At 33.0% G+C, this 17618-nt stretch overlaps 1 protein-coding gene across 3 annotated transcripts in view; it reads left to right on the forward strand.

Moving 5' to 3' along the window:
* LOC145259135 (kinase D-interacting substrate of 220 kDa B-like) overlaps positions 1-17618 on the forward strand; it is a 160961-nt gene that overhangs the window by 119199 nt on the left and 24144 nt on the right. For all 3 annotated transcript variants that reach the window (XM_080116817.1, XM_080116818.1, XM_080116819.1), the window contains 3 exons: positions 3462-3660; positions 12734-12896; positions 14764-14951. In XM_080116817.1, the coding sequence (XP_079972943.1) occupies positions 3462-3660; positions 12734-12896; positions 14764-14951 (550 nt within the window). The remainder of the gene's footprint in view (positions 1-3461; positions 3661-12733; positions 12897-14763; positions 14952-17618) is intronic.

Raw genomic sequence — 17618 nt, forward strand, 5'->3', positions numbered from 1 at the left:
CTTGGACGCATGCATATCACAAATTGTTATGCAATATCAACCTGAAGTTGAGATCATCAGTTGACTGACTTTAAGAAAACCAACTTCCATCAAATTTCTGTGCATGTGTTATCCTTCAGCACCAACCTGCACTCATTCACCGTCAACGACAATAAAGAAATATTTTTGTACATTGTATATTTTTCATTTTTGGAAACAACAGAAATGCAACACTTGTTATCGTGTACGTGGGTAATGAATTAGAAATATCAGGTACTGTATATAAAATATGGTCATAATAGAATTGCAGACATCATAGTAGCATTACAGACATCACAATAACTTTGCATACATCACAGTAGAATTGCAAACATCATAGTAGCATTGCAGACATCACAATAACTTTGCATACATGATAGTAGCATTACATCATAGTAGCATTGCACACATCATAGTAGCATTGCAAACATCATAGTAACATTGCAAACATCATAGTAGCATTACAGACATCATAGTAGTATTGCAGACATCATAGTAACATTGCAGAAAGACACTGACATACCAGTTCTTGTAAGATCACCTGACTCTGGTCAATATTTAGATGAGTAACCATTTTGCAATAGCAAGTGCTGTATCTAAAACCCGATTGTATTGTTTTTGTAAGCAAAAGCCATTATTAATCTGCAAATACAGTGAACATAACAGCCAGTCCTGGGCTGTTCACTGTGATCTGTACCAACCAGACACTGGCTGATGATGACAGATTGAATGCAAACAAGAATTTAATAATTAAATGTTTTTTGTATGTATTAAAAATTCCTTGAATTATTTGGATTCTTTGGACTACTGTTCTCATTTTGAGTGTTATTTTCACGTTTTGGTTGATATAACCTGCAACCTTCTTCAGGTCAAACGTCCTACTGTGGTTGACAAACTCGGGAATGGTTCTGTCAAGCTAAGAAATATATGTTGGGTTAACACAATATAGAAACTAGTAAATATATAACTGGGGGACCAAGAAGAATAAGAGAAATTCTTTAAAAAGGGGAAAAGTTCCAATAATATTAATAAAAGAAAAATTAGATATACCTTTAACACGGCTGCTGAGAATAAAGAATTGTAATTTTTATTTTATATATGTATAATTATTTTCTATTCCTAAAGAAAATAATGTTTCATGCCTTCAGTGCAGAAAGTGATGATTGCTACTGGTGGAGGGATTCAAACCCTGCCACAAAGTCACTTTTGACTCCATTAGCAAGGGACATTACACCAAGGCCACCAACAACCACCATGAGAATTATGGGAAATTAATATTTATAAAGCCAAATACAGGCACAACGTTATTAACATTATCATAATATATATATATATATATATATATATATATATATATATATATATATATATATATATATATATATATTCCTGGGGAAATATGTTTATTCAATTATATTTCATGTTTTATTTATACCAGTCCTTTAATTTATGAAGCTTGATGTAATTGCAGGGCATATACAAATAAATGATAAAAGTCTATATTCCAAATTTCCAGATGCTGACCATCTTACCATTTATTTTTTTAAGTACATTGACATGCACAATTCTTGACAGCACCTGTTTCGTAGCACAGAATCATTCATAGATTTAATAATTAGTTTTATATAAAAACAAACATAAATACATACATTATAGATTTGACCGTAATCAGTATTATCTAAGTAAATAAATACAGACAAATTATTAAATAATAAATTAATAAAATATTAAATAAAATATCTTTACGTTAATGTATATCAATATGAATACAATTTATTAATACATAAATTTAACATTAAAATTCAAAGATGGAATAATAAATTAAAAAATAATTGCAACTTCCCTTCCAATCTTCGGATTTGGTAATCATACCCATATTTTTTTATTTATTTTTTTATTTATTTATTTATTTATTTATTTTTTTTTTTTTTTTTTATTTTATTTTTTTTTTTATTATTTATTTTTTATTTTATTTTTTTATTTATTTTTTTATTTTTTTTTTAAAGTTAATAAGTTCCTTTTATTTTGATGAGTGAAGTGCAAAATAAAGTCAAAAATCGACATTATAATTACGTGAATGATTTTGCACTATGAAACAGGTGCTGTCAAGAATTGTGCATTTCAACATATTTAAAGAAATAAATGGCCAACATCTTGAAATTTGGAATATAGACTTATGTCATATATAGTGTCCAAAATGTGAGTGAAAGGTGTTGATTCTTTATTTTTGATGATATCTTTCTGTATTTTTAACATAACTAAGACATTAGGAAATTTTACAAAATACAAAATTCAAACAATCTTTATTTATGAAAAATAATGTCTTTTAAATGTTACCTATTTTCAGCTTTGCATATTTGTGCTCTTTCCAAAACATAATTCATAACAGATTGCAGAGTCACTGGATTGCAATTTAACTCCCTCATTTCGTTCCTGATGTTTTCCTTCAATTATTGCTAAGTTTGTGCTTTGTTTCGAATTGTGTTGTGACTTGGGCTATCTCTTTCATGAAAATGCTGTCAATAAGCTCTTTGAGTAAAAACAATTGACTCCTGATTTTGGTAAAAAAAATTTAACAACTTGCATTCATTGTTCAATGATTAATTAATTTCAAAAATATTTTCTGTAAAATATCTGAATGAAAAAAGAATAATCATTAATGGTAAAATAACAAAGATTTTTAACCCTTCAGTGACTTTTTGGACACCCTGTGTATGTATGTATATATATATATATATATATAATATACAGTAATAAATAGTATGAATGTGTATACAAAATAAAATTGATTTAAGGCTCCTAAAATTGATACTATAATTGTCTGCAATGATTTATGATGCAGTAGCTAAAAATTGGTAAAATTATTTTGTAAGTTTTTGAAGGTTTGATCCTCAGTGCAGGCAACACTCAGATTACAATCGCAAATTACTTGGGAATTTTGCCCAATTATGGATGAGAAAATGAGAGCATGCTACCTCCGTGAATTAAACAAAGAGTTCCGTTCAAAATTATGTGCAGATTCCCAAGTTGGACAGAAAGATTCCAGAGTTCAGCAGAAAGATTCCCAACTTCAACAAGAAGATAGTTAGAGGTTATATCAACTGAAATGTTGCGAAAATAGTATTCTTGATGAATCGAAAGAATATGAATAATCAATCATCATCTAAAAAATTCAGAAATGCAATTCATTGCTTATGATTTTCTTATGAAAAAATTTTTCTGAGATCACATTTTTAAAATGCATGTTTGGAGAAGGCATACAACGTTTGAGTGATGCAAAATGCAGTGTAATGTTAAATCCATTCCTTTTGTTTGGTTTGATAAGTGAAGTGCTAAATTTACATATGATCCCAGTTTTGTATATGAAAAACCTTATTTTTTTTTCCACAATATTCTGTGTTGCATGATTTCAATCAATTTCTCGCTTTCTCTTCATACAACAGCATACAGATTCTGTGATATCAAACCATACTTCGGATAGCAAAATGAAAAAAATTAAACAATGGCGGACGGCCAGCCTACAGTTATCAAACACAACAACATCAACCTTTGACCTTTCACACACACTGGTAAAAAATGATTATTTTAGTGATATCAATCCTCGCAGCATGAGACGATTACTCAATATAGTTGCGGTCACTGGTAAGTATTAAGAGGCTTTTATCAATATATCTACCCACCCCCATTTTTTATTTGCTACTTGTAATGAATAGATATCCGGTGATACAGTTAGAGCACAGATGAAGCAGGTGCTTGTGATGTTGCAAGAAATAGAAGTGGATGGAGTAGGTTCTTTGTCATTACTAATAAAGTTTGGACGATTAATCAGAATCAGGAATTGGAAAAATTGGAAGTTTGGGGTATATCAGAATCTGAAAAAATTGTGCCTATTTTCCAATGCCAAAAAACGATTCTTTCAAATTTATTTTTTATTTGATTTTGTTTAAAGCAAAATTTTCCACTGAATGTAGTAATAATAAAATAATAAATATTTATTGATTTTAAACTACCAGTAAAGCTAAAATCTATAGACCATCCCCCACAAGTGTGTTTTTACACTTAAGAAAATATCTGCACATTTAACGTGTGTTTTTACGGTAATCGGGGGAAAATAACAACTTTATAGTTTAATATTTAGAGATTTATAAAGAATTAGAATCTGTAATTGTATCGGAATCAGAAAAAAATATTGGAATCATCCCATCACTAATTACTAACCAGTAGAGTATTACCATTGTTGATCAAGGGATCAGTACTTTGATGGAGAATTTCGAGTCAGTTCCAGAAATGCTTGAATTAGTTTATGATGTGAAAGCCACACAAAAAAAAAACCCTGTAAAATGGCAGATTACACTAAGTATTCATTAATTAGTAATTAGTTTTAAAAACTAGTCCTTCATAAGAATAAAGTTGAAAAACTTTTTAAAAAAAATTTATTTTTAATTGTAATCATAACTGACATTTTCAGAATTAACTCTGGATTCTCCTTCAATACTAAGGACTGACCCCATAAGTACTGATATCCTCAGGATCCCCATTCATTACAAGTACCTGCTTTTATTTTTCGTGTAAAAATGGGTATAAAGGTTGCTGAAGCAGTGTCTGGTTTAGCTGTAAGAATTGAGAAAGAAACAATAATGGAATCATGTGAACAGAAGAGTAACACTGAAAAACCCTCATGAATTTTTTTTTTAAACTCAAAAACTTAAAGAGCTACAAAGATGGGAGTAGTGCCATTAAAACGAGCAACCTTTTTTGCGTTCCAGAATTTGTTTTTCTACATAGTCATCACCATTGTCAATGCACTTTTGCCAGGAATTCAATGACGCATCTCTGCATCTGATGTATGTCCATGACAGGGGTTACTTTCTTAGAGTCTCACAGCATCAATATCTGCAATAGAGAGATAAAACTTTCATGTCATGAATGCATAAGTTCAGTCATCATAACAATGCAATTTGTGATCGCCTCTAATTCATTCAGGCGGAATAAAAATAGGACACATTACATTTGGAATGCTCCCCTCATATCACTCTTAGAAATTGTTAAATACTGAGCTTCTATAAGTTCTGAAACAGTATTTGGTTTAGCTATAAAAATTGAGAACAAAATGATAATTGGGAAGCTGTGAATTAGATGATGAAGGGTAAGGAGAACCAGGGGACATTGTTGCAGAAATGTTGAAGACTGTGGGTGAAATGGATTTGACACTAGATGGAGGTAATTACAGAGGTAAATGGTAACCCACTAGATGGAGGTAATTACAGAGGTAAATGGTAACGCACTAGATGGAGGTAATTACAGAGGTAAATGGTAACCCACTAGATAGAGGTAATTACAGAGGTAAATGGTAACGCACTAGATAGAGGTAATTACAGAGGTAAATGGTAACGCACTAGATGGAGGTAATTACAGAGGTAAATGGTAACGCACTAGATAGAGGTAATTACAGAGGTAAATGGTAACGCACTAGATGGAGGTAATTACAGAGGTAAATGGTAACCCACTAGATGGAGGTAATTACAGAGGTAAATGGTAACGCACTAGATGGAGGTAATTACAGAGGTAAATGGTAACCCACTAGATAGAGGTAATTACAGAGGTAAATGGTAACGCACTAGATAGAGGTAATTACAGAGGTAAATGGTAACGCACTAGATAGAGGTAATTACAGAGGTAAATGGTAACGCACTAGATAGAGGTAATTACAGAGGTAAATGGTAACGCACTAGATGGAGGTAATTACAGAGGTAAATGGTAACCCACTAGATTTTTTTTATTATTTTATTTATTTTTTTTTTATTACATTTTCACCTCAAACAAGGCACATTGCCACTCAGGTGTAGGGGGCTACTATCAGGGTCAGCAACTACTGGGGCACTGTGTAGGGATTTGGGCAGCAAGATGTCGGTTCACGTTGCACTTGAACTTCTGCATGTCAGTACAGTTAGGGAAGCAGGATCCTGGAATGGAATTCCAGAGTCTAGCGGTTCTGGGGAAGAAACTACTGGAGTAGAAAGATCTTTTACATCTAGGGATCTCTACTGTGTGGGGGTGGGATTTAGCTGCCTGTCGGATTTGTCGAGGGTGTCTGCGTCGTGGGGGCACAAGTGTCTGCAGTTCGTCAGAGCATTCACCATTAAAATACGTGTAGAACAAGCAGAGGGATGCAACGTTTCGTCGATGGGACAGGGGCTGAAGCTTAGATGCCAGTTCAGGGCCTATCAGGTTGGCGACTCTCTTTTGAACCTTGTCTAGGAGTGAGAGACTAGTAGTAGACGCACCAGCCCAGATGTGACAACAATACTCCATACATGGGCGAATGGTGGCCTTATAGAGATACAGGATACTTTCAGGTGTCAGTAGTTTTCTAGCACGATAGAGAGAGCCTACCTTTTTTGCATGTTTCCTGTGAACATTAGGCCAAGTAGTTTGAAAGATGTACTCTCAGACAAGGAGTCACTGGCCATTGCTATTGGTGGCAGAGAAGGTTTCTTGTAGTTATTGAAGGAAACCAGTTTGGTCTTGGCAGCATTGAATGTGACCATCCATTTATGTCCCCATTCCACTACAGATTGGAGGTCATCCTCTAGTGTTTTTGCCATTTCTTTTGATATGTGTTCATTTGTTTTCCTGTCATGCCTGTTATAGAGTGTAGTGTCATCAGCATATATACCCATCTCAGAGGCAGTTTTGTCGGGGAAGTCATTAATAAATATCAGGAACAATAGAGGTCCAAGAATAGACCCCTGAGGCACTCCCGCATTTATATCACACTGTTTAGATGTTCGACCGTCGAGGACAACCTGGATTTTTCTCTTCTCTAAGAAGGATTTAATTAGGTTAAGTATTCTACCAGTGATACCGTATGATTTAATTTTCCTGAGGAGACCCTTGTGCCATATCCTGTCAAAAGCCTTAGATATATCTAGAGCTACCGCTCTGCCCTCCTCCGCTTTGTCCAGAGATTACAGTGAGGATGTCAGCTGTGGAATGGGCTTGTCTAAATCCATATTGTTTGTCATTCAGAAGTTTAGCATCTGTAAAGTGCCGGACTAGAGCATGGTTAATTATGGACTCAAATATTTTGGCGAAAAGTGGGAGGAAGCTAATGGGACAATAATTTGATGGGTCAGTTCTTTCGCCAGAATTCTTGAATATTGGTACCACAGAAGCGGTTTTTCAACAGCCCGGAAAGCATGATTCATTAAGGCATTTGTTGTAGAGTTTGGAGAGAACTGGAGCTACTTCGGCTGAGCACTTTTTTAATAGCACAGCTGGGATGAGATCAGGTCCACATGCTTTTGAAATGTCAAGATTTTTTATGATAGCATGTACCTGAGCAGGGGTGATTTTTAGATCGTCTAGCGTGGCGTCTGTCCGCAAAGGAAAGTCAGGCAGGGGGTGGTTGAAAGGGTCCAGTGTGGAGTTCGAGGCAAACCGGCTGGCAAGCATATTAGCTTTGTCGATTGCTGAGCAAACAACCTCGTGATTGTTGGTTAGTGGGTGAATTGTTGATTGCCCATTATTTACTACACTGTTGTAGATTTTCCAGAAGTCACGATTTCCTAATTTTTGTGCTTCGATGCGTTTTTTAGTGGTAATTACAGAGGTAAATGGTAACGCACTTGATAGAGGTAATTACAGAGGTAAATGGTAAGGCACTAGATAGTAGTAATTACAGAGGTAAATAGTAGCGCACTAGATAGAGGTAATTACAGAGTTAAATGGTAACGCGCTAGATAGAGGTAATTACAGAGTTAAATGGTAACGCACTAGATAGAGGTAATTACAGAGGTAAATGGTAACGCACTAGATAGAGGTAATTACAGAGTTAAATGGTAACGCACTAGATAGAGGTAATTACAGAGGTAAATGGTAACGCACTAGATAGAGGTAATTACAGAGGTAAATCGTAACGCACTAGATAGAGGTAATTACAGAGGTAAATGGTAACGCACTAGATAGAGGTAATTACAGAGGTAAATGGTAACGCACTAGATAGAGGTAATTACAGAGGTAAATGGTAACCCACTAGATAGAGGTAATTACAGAGGTAAATGGTAACGCACTTGATAGAGGTAATTACAGAGGTAAATCGTAACGCACTAGATAGAGGTAATTACAGAGGTAAATGGTAACGCACTAGATAGAGGTAATTACAGAGGTAAATCGTAACGCACTAGATAGAGGTAATTACAGAGGTAAATGGTAACGCACTAGATAGAGGTAATTACAGAGGTAAATGGTAACGCACTAGATAGAGGTAATTACAGAGGTAAATGGTAACCCACTAGATAGAGGTAATTACAGAGGTAAATGGTAACGCACTTGATAGAGGTAATTACAGAGGTAAATCGTAACGCACTAGATAGAGGTAATTACAGAGGTAAATGGTAACGCACTAGATAGAGGTAATTACAGAGGTAAATGGTAACGCACTAGATAGAGGTAATTACAAACGCACTAGATAGAGGTAATTACAGAGGTAAATGGTAACGCACTAGATAGAGGTAATTACAGAAGTAAATGGTAACGCACTAGATAGAGGTAATTACAGAGGTAAATGGTAACGCACTTGATAGAGGTAATTACAGAGGTAAATGGTAACGCACTAGATAGAGGTAATTACAAACGCACTAGATAGAGGTAATTACAGAGGTAAATGGTAACGCACTAGATAGAGGTAATTACAGAGGTAAATGGTAACGCACTAGATAGAGATAATTACAGAGGCTTAAAGTTGATGAATCACATTCTGAAAATAATTGAGAAAATAATTCAGCAACAAATAAGAAGTGTGATAAGCATAGATAATGTATCCTGAAAAAACAAATACAAGAAAAATATCTTTGTAATAAGAAGAATTTGTACCTTGCTTTTGTGAATCCCGAGAAAATTTTTGATAGGATTCCAAGAGAGATTTCTAGTAACCTTTGTGTAAACTAGAGTAAAACGAGGTATTGGTGAAGGTTGTTGAAGCTATGTACAGGCGTGTATGTTATTTTCTGTGTCACGCTTACATCCAGGTCATTTAATTGTTATGTACTTCCATTTCTTGTCATAAATAATTTCACCAAGAATTCTTCATAAGTTTTGGTTTTGGTTTCAATTATGGCTGAAGGAATTCAAGTTATATCTACATATATTTTTTTCATAAGTTTTTATTTCGATTTCAATTCAAGCTAATGCACCCAAGTCATATGGATATATATTTTTTATTTTTGAAATCACAACTTTATAACATGTTAAAATCGATAGAACATTAACTCTATAATATATACAAAATCTGCAGGAATTAAAATCTCATATTTAAGCATACTTTATGACCGTGCTACGCTTAGGCGTTCATGCTAGCTTAGATAAATACTTTTACAGTTTTAACAAAAACCCTACAATAATATCAGAGCATCTCCATTTACACTGAACATCTACAGAATGCCAACATCAATATATTACATATGAATGAGTCCCCTGTGTAATTTCCACAGGTCCTGCTAGTGTTAGAATTAACAATACATATAGTTACAGCTTTAATGTTAAATTAGGAGTACATTAAGATTTTGTACTGAGTTCATTGCTTTTCATTTGCGCTTTAGAAACATTGTTCAGGGAGTTCTGTACAGGTTATCTGGAGTATATATATATATATATATATATATATATATATATATACACACACATTTGTTTTTACAAGAGATCACCACATTACCAAGGTCCAAAGGCCACTTGAGGATAAAAGTTTATGAGTATATGGTAGTCATTAGGAGAACAGCAGTAATTTGATTATTTAAGGGGACAGCTCATCAAAAACTCGTTTACATTGGACTTGAAGACACCTATATTGTAATCAGCTGAAAAGCAGGCTAGTCAAACAGTTTCACAGGCGAGCAATTCTAGGAAAGAAGCTTCGTTCATGGAATCTACGTCTAGATTTAGGCACAGATAGAGAGTGAGGGAAATTGTTGATAATGGTTGTAGCTAGGCAAGTGTTTTTTTGTGCAAGTTTGATGAGGGGTAGATGATGTATGCTGATGATTTAGTACTTGAATGTGAAACAATGAACGACTTGTTTGTTCAGGACTTGTTGGAGAAATGTTATGGAAAGTAAAAACCTGAGAGTAAATGTTTGTTAAACCAAAGTGATTGTCGTGTTGAAAAACATGAAAAAAAGAGTAAAGTTCTCCTGCTCAGTTTGTGAAAAAGCAATCGGGGTAATTCAGTATTTTTTTTTTTGTCAGTATATGTATGCATTGGGTATACAAGAAGTATAGTAGAATTATAAGTAGGTTGAGACAGCGATAAGCAATTTGTGTGAAACAAGTTTAAGACCATAGAGATAGATGAGAGCTCAGATATGGATAAAGAATATTTGAATGGCGAAGCTATTGAGGTTGTCAAGAAGTTTTGTTACCTTGGTGATACAGTTGGAGCACAGTGTAGAGTCGATGCTAACATAATTGCAAGAATTAGAAGTGGATGGAGTAAGTCCAAGGAACTTCTGTCATTACTAACCAGCATAGTATTACAATAGATGCATAATGTGAATTTTAAAAACAGGCTTAGTTCTGATGACCTCAGAAGAAAAATGGTGGGATCCTTCTATCGATCCAGTAGATATCTCACTGCTGATGCAATTCTCTATCTATATAAGAGCCAGGTACGTCCAAGGATGGAGTACTGTTGCTACATCTGAGCAGGAGCTGCTAGAAAGGACTTGGCCTGCCTTGATAGGGTTCAAAATAGACTTCGTAGCCTCATAGGAGACGTCCTTTTTTTCTTCCCTGCAACCTCTTTCTCACAGAAGAGATGTTGCGAGTTTGTCTTTGCTTTATCGTTATTTTCATGGAAAGTGCTCAACTGAACTTCAATCTATGGTCCTCCCTTGCCAAACTTTCACAAGAAACACCCGTCTATCAATAATTACCCCCCCCCATTCTTTATCTGTGCCTAAACCTAAACGTAGATTCCATGAACAAGCTTCTTTCTTAGAACTGCACACCTGTGGAACTGTCTTCCGTTTTCCTGCTTTCCAGCTGACTACAATATGGTTGTCTTCAAGTCCAATGTAAACAAATTCTTGGTAAGCCGTTCCCCATAAGTTAACAAATTTACTGAATTTCCATTACTGACAATTACTATATTGTCCAATTGACTACTGTACACTCTTTAACTCTTATCCTCGGATGGGCCCTGGGCCTTGATAAGTGGTGATGCCTATGTAAAAAAAAAAAGATTAAATTTGGAAGATGTGTGCAGAACAGAAGTTTTGTCATCTTGGTGGTGCCATTGAAGCACAGGTTGAAGCAGGTGCTAGTATGATTACAATAATTATGAGTGGACGGAGTAATCTCAGAACTTCGGCCATAACTAAACAATAGCGAACTAATATATTATGTTCTTGACTGAGCTCCAATCTATGTTGTGTGCACGTGTTTCTCACCTATATGTAACTTTTAAAATATATAAAGAAATATTTCCAATGCTCAGTTTGTGGAAAGGGAATCAGATACAATTCTATCTTTTGTGATACATGTAAGTATTGGGTACACAAAAAGTGCAGTGGAATTGTGGTTAGGGTTTAAAGCCTAAAGTTTAGGGTTAAGATGGATGAGAATTTAGATGTGAAGAAAGTATATTTGGATTGCGAAGCTATTAAGGTTGTCAAGTTTTGTTACCTTGGTTATACAGTTGGAGCACAGTGTGGAGTCGGTGCTAGTCTAGTTGCAAGAATTAGAAGTGGATGGAGTAAGTTCAAGGAACTTCTGCCATTACTAACCAGCACAGCATTACAATAGATGCATAATGTGAGTCTTAAAGACAGGCTTAACTCTGATGACCTCAGAGGAAGATTAAATTTGGGAGATGTGTGCAGAACAGAAGACATCAATGGTATAGTGACGTTGAAAAAGTGGATGAAAATTTTTGAGTTGATAGATGTAAAACAGTTGCAGTAGTAGGAGAAGGCCAAGGAGAACATGGAAGGAAGTGATAAGGAAGTGAAGAAGGGATAAATAAAGACCTGGTCAGAGATAGGTTATTCGTATTATTTGGGTTCTTCAGACTACTATTCGTATCTTGAGTGTTATTTTTACAACATTTCAGTCAATGTAACCTCCAACCTTCTTTAGGCATATCCTGTTGAATTTTGGAAGTTTTCTGTCAAACTTTCTGTTGAATTTTGAAATCTGCACAGAATTCCAAATGGAACCTTTTATTTAATCCACGGAGGTAGAATGTTCTTGTTCCGTCATCCATGATTGGATAGAAGTCTTAAGTAATTTACAATTGTATTTTGAGTGTCATTCAGACTAAGGATTGGACCTTCAACCTCCAAAAGAGTGTAACTTCCAATACCATTGCAAATTACTTAGGACTTCTACTCAATCATGGCTGACAGTACAAGAGCATGCTATAAATGTTGATTAAATAAAATCAAAAATTCTGTACTGGTTCCCAAGTCCAACAAGATGTATCCGAAGCAGATATGAGGTTACACCAACAGAAACATGAAAATAAAACTCAAGATGAGAACAATAGTTCAAACAATCCAATAAAATATGAAGAATTAATCTTTATCTCAAAAATTCCAAAGACAGGTTAGTTTCGAAGTCAATCCTTAAAAACCATCCAACACATGCCAACATGTAAAGCTGAAATTAAACCGAATACATTTATGCTGTTGATCAAATATTCTTTTTTTTTTTTTTTTCAGGTCGACTGTTGAGAGCTTACAGTATCGAGTTTAGTTGGTACCGCCTTGCTGCCTGGATTAATTTAGTCGAACAATGGGCTTATCATATATCTTGGGTAATTTTAGAATTTGAAGATACAGAAAATATGGATGACTCGACAACACTTATATCAATTTACAGAAAGTAAGTTTGTTTTTTTTATCACCTACGAACCGGCTTTGCCAAATTTTGCTTTTTGAAATGTTTGAAACATTTTTAAATAATAAACATTTAATTTCTGAATTTTTGAGATGAGGATTAATAAATTATATTATTTGTATTATTCGAACTGTTGTTTTTTTTTTTTTTTCAGAAGTTTTAACATTTAAACAGGGTTATTATGTTCGCTTACTCTTTATTTTCCATTTTGCTAACATTTACCCCCCACACACACACACATACACCTCCAAACACCCAGGCAACACTGGGTACCCCTGCTAATTATAAATAATAGATAAAAAAAAAAAAGGTATATAGCAATAATATGTAGTAATGACTAGTGATACATAATGATAAGTAGTAAAAATGTACATTTAGAAACAAAATAGTTTAAAACTCCCAAAATCCATACAAGAATTGTCTGCAAGGATCCATGGTGATAAAATACTATGAACATTAAATTAGTATATAGATACGTTAATTTAATGTTTGTAGTATGTTATAACCGTCTATCCTCCTTTTTAATAAATAGGATCTCTTGATCACCGAAGACGCAATGTAAAAAAAAGTTAAATTTAAAAAATGATGTTACTTTTGGGCTGTACATGAAAGAAAAATATACGTTTTTAGTCTTCTGCAATCCAAGGGTAGTATCTGTTCCATGTAAAGATATTGTGGGGTTTCCATTCGCATCAGGTGTCCATTCAATGGAAATATGTCACAGACTCCTATAAGGATATTGATGATAAACCATAATAACCAGATATACTCTGACACTACATTAACCAGATTACTTAGATGAATACTTTGATAGTTTTAACAAAAGAACTACAATAATATTGTGGGGTCTCCATTCACTCTGAACGTCCACAGAACACCCAGAAGTAATATGAAAGATGCTGCTGTGGAATTTCCACAGGTCCCACCAGTACAAATAGATAAGCATTAAAATTTTGATAAGTTTATAAAAATTTATTTATCTTTAAAATAAGATCGTAATAAAATTAAAAAAAGAAGAAATCAATTCACCTGAGCAATGGTGTTTGTATGTGGGCAAGAGGATCTTTTGTTTTTAACTTATGATTTAAAAACAGATGATAACTTGTCGAGAACCAAATCAATCCCCAAAAGGTAACATTTAAACACAAATCTGAAACTTTTTCCTTTTTTGATTGCTTTTTTTTACTCTAAACAAGGCCCAGTGCCACTTGGATGTAAAGGGCTACTACTTGGGAAAAAATTTGCGAGGATACTATGTAGGAAGTTGAGCAGCAAGATGTCTGTTCACATTACACTTGAACTTCTGCATGTGAGTATAGTTGGTAAAGCAGGAACCCAGGGAAGAATTCCAAAGTCTAGCAGTTCAAGGGAAGAAACTATTTGAGTAGAAGGCCGTCCAGCATCTAGGGATTTCTACAGTGTAGGGGTGGGATTTTGCTGCTTGAGTTAGCTGAGGGCATTTACATTGAGAGGGAGTACATGAGCTTGGAATTTGTCAGAGCACCTTCCATTAAAATATTTGTAAAATAGGCACAGGGATGCAACATTGCGTTGATGGGATAGAGGTTGGAGATTGGTCAACAGTGCGGGATCTATTAGGTTGGCCACTCTTTTTTAACCTTGTCTAGGAGTGAAGGAATAGAAGCAGATGCAGCAGTCTAAATGTTGCAATTATACTCCATGCATGGGGATTTTTCTAAAGGATAAAAAAAATATTTTTAAAAAAAATCAGTGTTGCTAACAGGAGAGAGCAAGCGAGCCAGTCACCTTCTCCCTCCCTTCCTAAAATGTATCTGTAATGGAGTTATTGAAATTTTATTATGACCTTTTTTTTCGTTTTTCTTTGTAACAGAATAGTTAACAAGATTCCCACCTCTCGTGATGTTGAACCTTTACTGGAGATTGACAAAGATGTCCGGAAATTGGAAGTATTTTTGGCAAGTACAAATCGAAATACTCCGTTGTTGAATGTTGGAGATTTGCGGAAGTTCTTGCCTTGTACAATAAATTTGGATCCTTACCTACGGAAACTTATTCGAGGTAAAACTTTTAAAATATATTTTTTTATTGTATAAAACCATCCTGAAAATAGATTTTAAAGCAAATACTAAAAAAAAATTTATTTTGATTATAACATATTTTATTAAAAAATAAAACTATTCTGAAAAAAATCATTTTAAAGTAAAGACTACTTTTTATATGCAATATAAAAAATAAATTGAAATTTTTAAATATTTAATTTAAGTATTAGTCAAAAGGAACTTGGCAAAACCTTTGCTAAACAAAAAGTGGAAGTTAAAAAGAAGTTAGTAAAATTTTTACTAAAAATAGCCAAATCTCTCTCTCTCTCTCTCTCTCTCTCTCTCTATATATATATATATATATATATATATATATATATATATTACAGAAAAACTTTAAATCATTACATTTAAGAACCATGAAAAATTATTAAATGTTAAAGTAGAATTGGCTATAAGCTGCAAACACTTTGAAGGTTATGCTTTAAATAAGATGTAAAAACAAATGGCTATTCCTTTCATTGTAGTAATATTACAATACATAACCCCTCATTCCCAATATCTTAATATATATATATATATATATATATATATATATATATATAAAAGTGAAAATGTCTGTCTGTGTGTATACATTTCCCTACCAAATAACTGTCAATTTTCAGTCTAGAGACTTGAGATTTGGGAAAATCTTTTTAATCGGTTTTTGGTCAGAAATTTGGCTGTCAAGGGGTCAAAGTTCAATGATTTGACCTTTGAGAACTCCTTCGCCAATTTTGGGTCTAAATACTTGAAATTTTAAATGTAGGTTACTTGGACATAGATCAAACTTTTTAACTTAATTTGAGTAAAAAAATAAAATAAATGTTATGGGGTCAAAAAAAAAAAATTACCTTTGTGGTCTCTACCAAATTATTCAGCCACTTCTGGTTTAAACATTTAAAATTTTACATAAAGGGTATTCAGAGATAGGGCAAGCTTTTTAATCAGTTTGGGTAAAAAATTTTAGCTGCTAAGGGGTAAAAGTTCAAAAGATTTGACCTTTGTGGTGTTTAGCAAACTACTCGGCCAATTTTGGGTCTAAACATTTAAAATTTATACATAACGGGTATTCAGACAGGCGACAAGCATTTTAATCAGTTTTGGGGTGAAAATTTGGCTGCCAAAATCTCAAAGTTGAAAGAGTTGACCTTTGCAGATTCTATCAAATTTCTCCGCCAATTTTGAGTCTAAAGACTTGAAATTTTAGATGTAGGTAACTTGGACATGTGTAAAACTTTTTATTTTGATTTGAGACCAAAATAATAAATGTTAAAGGGTCAAAATTGGGATCAAAGTTTAAAAAATTTTTACCTCTGCGGTTTCTATGAAATTACTCAAACAATTTTTGGTTTAAACATTTGAAATCTTACATAAAGTGTATTCACACATAGGGCAAGTTATGAACAGTACATAGGACCCGAGCAAAGCCGGGCTGAACTGCTAGTTAATTAATAAATGAACCAAGGAAAAGTTGAAAGGATACAAAGTGGTCTCAATACACCACAAATTAATAGCTAAAAACCGGTACACATTTAGTTAATAAATATACTTACGGAAAAACATAAAAGAATAGGCCAGCATAAATAATTTAGCTAAATGAAGGAAGGAGCACCCTTTTTGCTACCCCTCAACACCATTTCAAGAGTTACTGTTTAATATTAAACTAAATGAACAAAAACACAATATGCCACTAACTGGATAAACGTGAGTGCACTTTGCATACTTACTAATAAACTACCCAAAAAACGATTAACTAAAATAATCTATGTGGCTAACATGCTTATAAATGCGATCACTAAGTACTCAAACTAGATGGTTTATGGTAACAGAATGTTCTACTAATATAGACAAATAAATGCTGATATGTATCTGTCATGTATATGGTCAGTAAAACCTATCAGTATAAGGAAGCATATAAACTTATAAAATATAATATATATTCTAGGATTGAGAAAAAGATAAACAACTCGAATGAAAGAATGATAACCATTGAAATTAAGTTTATATATAGATATGAAAACTTTTGCCTGTGTAATTACTTTGGATACATTACAGTGAAAAATGTAACTCCCATTATACCACCTATATTTGAATCATATAAATAAGCATTCGTTTACAGGCTGTTAATGTGATTATGTAAACATATATTATTTTGCAAAAAATAAATAAAAACGAGAAATAAATAAATAAAAGCAATAAAATGAATAAATAAATAAAAAATAGAAATAAATAAATAAATAAAAGACAGCAATAAAATGAATAATTGAATAAAAGAAAGTAATAAAATGAATAAATAAATAAAAACGAGAAATAAATAAATAAAAGAAATAAAATGAATAAATAAATGAATAAATAAATGAATAAAAGCAATAAAATGAATAAAAGCAATGAAATGAATAAATAAATAAAAACGAGAAATAAATGAATAAATAAATAGAGATATCAGTAAAATAGGAGACAAGGAATGTGCCGATCTGAAAGAAAAATAGATAATAAAATAATAATAATAATAATAATAATAATAATAAAATAAAAATAAATAAAAAATAAAATAAATAAAGAAAATTTAAAAAAATAAATAAAGAAAATAAAAATAAATAATAATAATAAAATAAAAATAAATAAATAATAAAAAAAATAAAAT

The sequence above is a fragment of the Euprymna scolopes genome, chromosome 34 (genome assembly GCF_053919585.1).
Source record: "Euprymna scolopes isolate OS-2025 chromosome 34, ASM5391958v1, whole genome shotgun sequence".
Lineage (NCBI taxonomy): Eukaryota > Metazoa > Mollusca > Cephalopoda > Sepiida > Sepiolidae > Euprymna > Euprymna scolopes.